General features: G+C 44.0%; 1 protein-coding gene across 1 annotated transcript in view; it reads left to right on the forward strand.

The window, feature by feature from the left end:
- Positions 1-1,369: 1,369 nt before the first annotated feature.
- Positions 1,370-6,815, forward strand: part of LOC122972836 (E3 ubiquitin-protein ligase MSL2-like) — a 6,632-nt gene continuing 1,186 nt past the window's right edge. Inside the window, 3 exon segments of the mRNA XM_044340190.1 lie at positions 1,370-2,706; positions 5,157-6,364; positions 6,366-6,527. Of these exon segments, the coding sequence (XP_044196125.1) occupies positions 2,565-2,706; positions 5,157-6,364; positions 6,366-6,527 (1,512 nt within the window). The 5' untranslated portion in view covers positions 1,370-2,564.

A 6,815-nucleotide genomic window follows, 5' to 3' on the forward strand; every position in this document is an offset into this window, starting at 1 on the left:
GTGCCACCATAACAGAATCAGAAACGTCATTTATAGATTTCTTTAAGTTGATTAGTTGGATAAATCAGCTGAAAAACCTTCTTTTTAAATCCTTTGTGTCTGAGTAGCAAAAAGAAAAAAACAAACCTTCAAAATTGAAATTAAGAATATTAAACAAGAAAAATAAGTTAAATAGATAAATGAATAATAATGAGAGGAAGAAGAGGAATATGTACATTTAAAAAAACAACATAAACTTGTAATTTTAATTTAAAGCGTAAGTAAAGTCTGACTTTATTCATTTGTGAAGTTTTACACATCTCAACAGATCCGTTGCAGAATTTTAAATTTCCAGTTGCAGTGCGACTGGAAATTTTTGTGGAAAATGTGAAAAATAGAGTTTTCATAAATGTTGTGTTGCACATATAATATTTCATATTTTCTTTAAATCATGCTTCGCTTTATTCCCAATATAGTAAGAAGTGATAACAAAAAAGAAAATATCTGTTTTAGAAAAAGAACAAATATTACTGTCAAAATTGAATCTGAGTCCAAGGAGTTTTCTGGACGAGTATGTAGGCTATATATCGATTAATTTAAACAGATTTCTTAAGCTTTGGGTTATATGAGATACTGTAAAAATTCAGTTCTTGAAGGACAGGTTCACAATTTTCAAGTCTTTCTTAAAACAACAGTCAAGAGCCCAAATGAACAATGAAACATGTTTTTCTTGCTGTAATCATTCCTCCTGTTCATACTGACCATTAGAAGATCCCTTCATAATGCATTTACAATGGAAGTGATGGGAGACAAAATCCACAGTCCTCCTTCTGTGCAAAAATGTATTTAAAAGCGTCAGCCATTCATCTTTGTCAAATCAAGTAGATATCTTTCAAAGTTACAGTCTTTTTAGTGCCAAAGTCCCTCTTTTTGTTATTATACTTCCACTACAGCTCAACAGGGAAACACTGTCCGAGGAAACACAAAGAGGGAATTTGATGCTAAAAAGACTGTAAATGTGTCAGATATCCACTTGATATGACTAACTAGGATTGCTGAAGCCTCATATAAGCTTCAGGTAGACATTTAAATGCATTTTTGCACAAAATGACCGTGTGTGTGGATTTTGGTCCCCATCACGTGCATTGATAGCACATTTGAAGGGGATCTTTTAACCGCCAATATGAACAGAAGGAATGATTACAGCAAGGAAAACCTCTTTCACTGTTTATATGGACACCTGAATGCTGTTTTAAGACACACTTGAAAAATTGTGAACCTATCATTTAATTTCAATACCTCTCTGATTTTGTTAATGAAAATTTCAATACATCCACCCATTGTTTTTTTTAAATTAACCGCGTCACGCGTGTTCTCGCGAGATGTGGTCAACAGCGCCCCCCTTGTTTATGCGTGGAAACGCGACGAGAGGTCTGAAGATTCTCCGCGGCTAACGATAGCAAGGTACACAAATCGGGATTTAATACACTTTCTTCCATTACGGACACTCTGGGGGTCTACCAAAGGCTGGAGGAGGACATAATTTCGGCTAACCCCTTTTGTTTTTCCTGCTACGTCCCCACCGAGGCGAGCAGCGGGAACAGGAGAACCCCGCTAATCCCGAGAAGTGGGAAGCGGCCTGCTTTTGTAGCCGACTTCCCGGTGCAGCTCAGCCGGCTAGCGCTGTCACCAGAGCCCGGTGCTTCCGCTGGCTCGTTTTTCTCCGCACCAACAGAAGCGTTGCGGCTTTAAAAATCATTTTTGATTTACCAAACAAAACATTTCTTCCACCCGTTTCCCTCCCTGTGAACGCGCAGGTGTCGGCGTTTTGTGCGTGTGTGTGTGTGTCAAGGAGAGCCGTTTGAAGCCGGAGCGGCCTGTTTTGTTTTCGAGCCGCCATGAATCTCCGCGAACAATAACACAGCCGTAATATAACCGAGCCTGCCGGGGCGACACCGGAGCCACACCGGAGCCACACGGGGATAATAAACGCAGTGCATGACACCAGCTCTGGGCCGAGGTGGAAACCGTGGATGATGGAAGTATCGCATTGCAAACCGGAGCACTTTCTGGTTGGATTTCGGAGCCGCCGCTGCTCGTAAGTAACCCGTTAAAAGGCCACCGGCGGCGGGACGAGAGCGCCCACATGATGCTTTGTGTGACCGTAACTCACGGATTGTATGGAAACAAACCGAACCGACTTGGATGAACCGACGTTTCTATGCACGGTCGGCCTCCGTGTAAATGCACTTATTATCTTCTCCCACCAAAAAAAGCAGCAGCACTACTTCCAGCGCTGGAGCATCACATTGAGGATGGATTGGATGTGACTGGTCGTTAAGCGGTGCAGGGAAACCTGGGTTGCTTTATATATAAATATATTTATATATATGTGGGATTTACCGACGAAACTGAAGCAGTTATATCCATCTATGCTCTCTTCAAAGCCACCAGACTCCCTTGAAAAAAACAGCAATTTAAGTTGTTTGTATAACTGTGTGACTTTGGTGTTTTAAACGCATTAATACATCTTAACGGACCGCAACCGGAGCGTACCGGAGCCCGGAGGGGGCCAGGCAGCTGAGATGAACCCGGTGAATGCGACCTCTCTTTACGTGTCCGCGAGCCGGTCGGTGCTGCAGTGCGACCCCCGAGACCCTCGGGCCCTCGCGGAGCTCTGCAAGCTGCTGCCGTTTTTCCGCCAGTCCCTGTCCTGCTTGGTCTGCGGTGAGTGTGTGTGATTTATTTATTTATTATGATGGTTATTGTTATTATTATTATTCTAGTGGGATACTGTGATTGTGTGTAAATGTGTACTGTGAGAGGTTTTCGGTAACGTGCGTTGTTGTCAGCTGTGGTCTCTGTGGGAGCGAGCCTTTAACCGAGGCCGCCTTCAGGTGCTGTCGGAAATATCGTTATTCCTTAATAAGTGCAGCACTTAGGGAGTAAATTAATCTCAAGTAGTCCTGTACAAGTACAGCTTTGAGGCAGTTGTACTTTACTTATACCCAGGTATTTACATTTTATACTGCTTTACTTAAACTCCACTATATTGTTCAGGGAAGTGTACTTTTTCCTCCTTTAAAACTATGTTACAGATGCAATTACTAGTTACTTAGAAGATAAACATCTTATATATAAAAGTTATGATGATTTTAGAGAGTAATATGGCTACTACTACTACTGTATTCAAGATGTTTATTGTCACTTCGGTTTGGTTCAATCGTGAAATTGTGGGAGGTGGCTGGGAGGCTCTGTTACTGAAAAACATTAAATAAATATATATATAAAGTATAATTAATTATAAAAAGCAATACAAATATATAAATATATTTTCTGAAAAAAAACATACCTTTTTAAAAATATATATATATATATATAAAAAGTCAGTAGTACTACTAATACTAACTACTACTACAATTAGTAATAATAATCATTATTGTTATTATAAAGTACAGAGGAGTAGATAGAATAAAATATAATAAATGTAGTGGAATAAATAAACATTTGAACCGGAAATTACAATTTAAGGTTGACATTACTTTTTTTTTTTTTTTTTTTTTTTGAGAAGTGGTTTGAAAGAGAAACATAATAATAATATAATTAAAATAAATATATTGCATTGTTAGAAATGAAATGACCCTGCTATATAATACATAAATAAAATTATATAAGGTGTTCAAAATGTGCAACATTTAAACAGCAGCTATAACAAGAAAATGCCGCTTACTTATAATTCATCAATGGTGACAATAATAATGTTATTATGATATAATAGTAATAATAAAACATCCTGAAATGTGTCATTCTGCATAATGAGTACTGCAGTATATTTTGCTGATATGATGTTTATGCTTTTCTCCTTTTCATATTGCAACTACACAAAATTAGCTGCCATATTTGTCGTTTAAAGTTTTGCTTTTAAATACACTTGAAATCTTGTGAACTCCTGGTTTATGAAATCTGAAGTTTCATGTTTCCAGAGCGCCTTGAACGCAGCATAATTCACAGATACACCCATCATGACACACCCCCCTCTGTGTGCTGTTTGGCAGCATCGGGGCGTTTCTCTGTTTATCTTGTTGAACAACACACCCTCCACATACTGGATGCTCTGCACCTAATCTCCTCCTCACTCTACCAATCCCCCAAAAAATAAGCAGAAAAAATAAAATACGTGAGCAAAAAAAAAAAAAAAAGAGGGAATAGTGTTAATACAGTGTTTATTTACAACTTTAAACATCAGTTTAAACTGTGCAGTGTGAACTGGGCTGCGATTCAAGCGAGGGAGCTTTCTGTGTGTCAGGTCGTAAATAAACTGCATCTCTTTGATTTATTTTGGTTGTATATTTAATGCATGGTTTTCACTGTTCATACATAATGCAGGGACGCTCCCTTAGTCATAGATGGGTGCACCGTTCCCTGTGTTTCATGTTGTCTGTGTGGCAGCACGGAGGAAGCGAGGGGTGACCTTTTTTCTTCAGCAGGTTGTCAGTAAATGCACGGACGTATGGATTTTATATGCATTATTAATGCTTTATTTCTTATTTACTCAACTGAGTGTGAGGTAAAAGTGATTTTTGTGTTGCTGTGGAATCACAGATAACTCCACCTCCGCTGTGTGAATAACAGATCAATATTAAGCACTCCATACATTGTGTTAAATATAGACTAACTGCCGTTACGTGGGATTCATCAGACAGGCAGTGAGTGCACAGTGTGTGTGTGTGTGTGTGTGTGTGTGTGAGGTTTCCTGTTTCTCATGAATGGACCTTCATCCCTTTTTTTTTTTCTCCCATCTGCAGCTGCACTCCCTAGCGACTAGCGTTGCTAAGGAAGCTCCTCTCAAAGAGCGGTTGTCATCGAATCTGGCACCACTCAGGTTTACAAATACATGTCAGCTTAGGAGGACAGCAAACGAGGAAGCGGTAGTTTGTAAATCCTAAATATTCATAAGCTGTGGTGACATTTTTATTTATTTATTTATTTTATGAGATCATAGACAGGATGTTGGTCAGATAAGATATTTATTGCCATACTTATGTTGATGTGAATCGATGTTGCTTTTTCTGGATCTTGTGAGTGTCTGTGAATTAATCATCAGTATGAGCTGTTCTGTTCCTGTGAAATGTATAATTTAATGTATTAATATTTCCGATATTTCTCCCCATCTTCAGGTAACCTGCTGCAGGACCCCATCGCTCCCACCGACTCGTCATGTCAGCATTACGTCTGTCGAGGCTGTAAAGGTCAGAGGATGCAGCTGAAGCCGTCCTGTAGTTGGTGTAAGGACTATTCCCGCTTTGAGGAAAACAGGCAGCTTTCCTTGCTTGTCCACTGTTACAGGAAGCTCTGTCTCTACATCACTCAATCGCCGCTCGCCCCGCACATAGCCAGCGCCGCCAGCGACTCGCCGGACCTCCAGGCCATCCTCAACGAGGGCCTCACGTTGGCCGAGAGCGAGCCGGAGGCGGAGGACGTTTCAGACTCGGTCGGCCTGTCACAGACTGCGTCCACCTCAGAGGTGGTCCATCCCGACGAAGCTCCACTTTTGAAGGAGCTCAAGGGGGAGGACTCGGGCCCCGTCAGCATTAACGGACTGCATGATTGTAACGGCCTGGTCAGTTCGGACACACTGCAACCCATCACCATAGAAACGGGTGGAAGCGTTGCAAAGCAGGAGAGCTTTTCGGAGGAGATCCCGGTGTGTGTGAGCGTCACAGGGACCGGGGAGGCGGGCCTTTGTGACATCAGCACTTTCGGGGACGACCTGAAACATGGCGGGGGGCCGTTGTTGTTGAGTGTTGAGGAGGTGCTTAGGACACTGGAGACGGACACTGACCCCGACCCCAACCCCCAGCCGGACTGCCCCTCCGTACCTCAGTCCAGCCTCAACGGGCCTCACTGCCCATCCGGCCCCGACTCCTGCCGCCTCATCCCCTCCCTCCCCACAGAGAACAGCCCTCGCCCCCTCCAACCTCACCTGCAGCCCTGTCTGCAGCCCCCCCCTCAACCCTCCACAGTCGTCCCCCGTGTCCCCCCTCGGTGCCACCGCAAACGCTCCCGCTCAGAAAGCGACAGCGAGAAGGTGCTGCCGCTCCCCATCAGCCTCCTACGAGGGTCTCCCCTCGGTGCCAACAGCTCCCCCCACCACCCTAACCCCGGTGCCACTACCAAACAGGAGCCCAAGTTCCCTGCAGCCACGCCCCACCCCCACCTGGCACCTGTGCCTAACGGCGGCCCCCCTAAGGTGGGCAAGACTGTGCTCGTCTCCAACAAGGGGCTGAAAAAGACTGTGGAGCACCACGGGGGCCCCAAGAAGGCTTACACCAAGGCCAGGCAAGGTGCCCCCAAGCCCCGCGCACAACCCCGTGACCGGGTACCCCCCTCACCCCCACGCTCACCCCCTGACACACCCGCCCAGCCCCTCGAAGCCACTGTACAAGAAGCCTGTGGAGAAGAAGGGCTGCAAGTGCGGCCGAGCCACACAGAACCCCTCCGTGTTGACCTGTAGGGGGCAGCGCTGCCCCTGCTACTCCAACCGCAAGGTGAGAACAACGCTGACACTGTTCCCAGCATCTGTAATTACACCCCCTCCACCCCTCCACCCCCCACCTTCTGCTGCCTCGTTTAGTGTCTGCTGTCAACACCAGAGCCGCTAATGATGGGAAATATCTAAACGTCTAACAACATACTGTGTGTACACTAACCGTTTTAATATGCGCCTGGAGGCTCATTTCAGTTAACTGATAGCTTGTGTTTGTTTACGTTGCAACATAGTTTTATGACTAATTTGTTTCTTTGGGATGCACAGCGTTGAAATATTGTTGACACAG

The sequence above is a fragment of the Thunnus albacares genome, chromosome 21 (genome assembly GCF_914725855.1).
Source record: "Thunnus albacares chromosome 21, fThuAlb1.1, whole genome shotgun sequence".
Classification (NCBI taxonomy): domain Eukaryota; kingdom Metazoa; phylum Chordata; class Actinopteri; order Scombriformes; family Scombridae; genus Thunnus; species Thunnus albacares.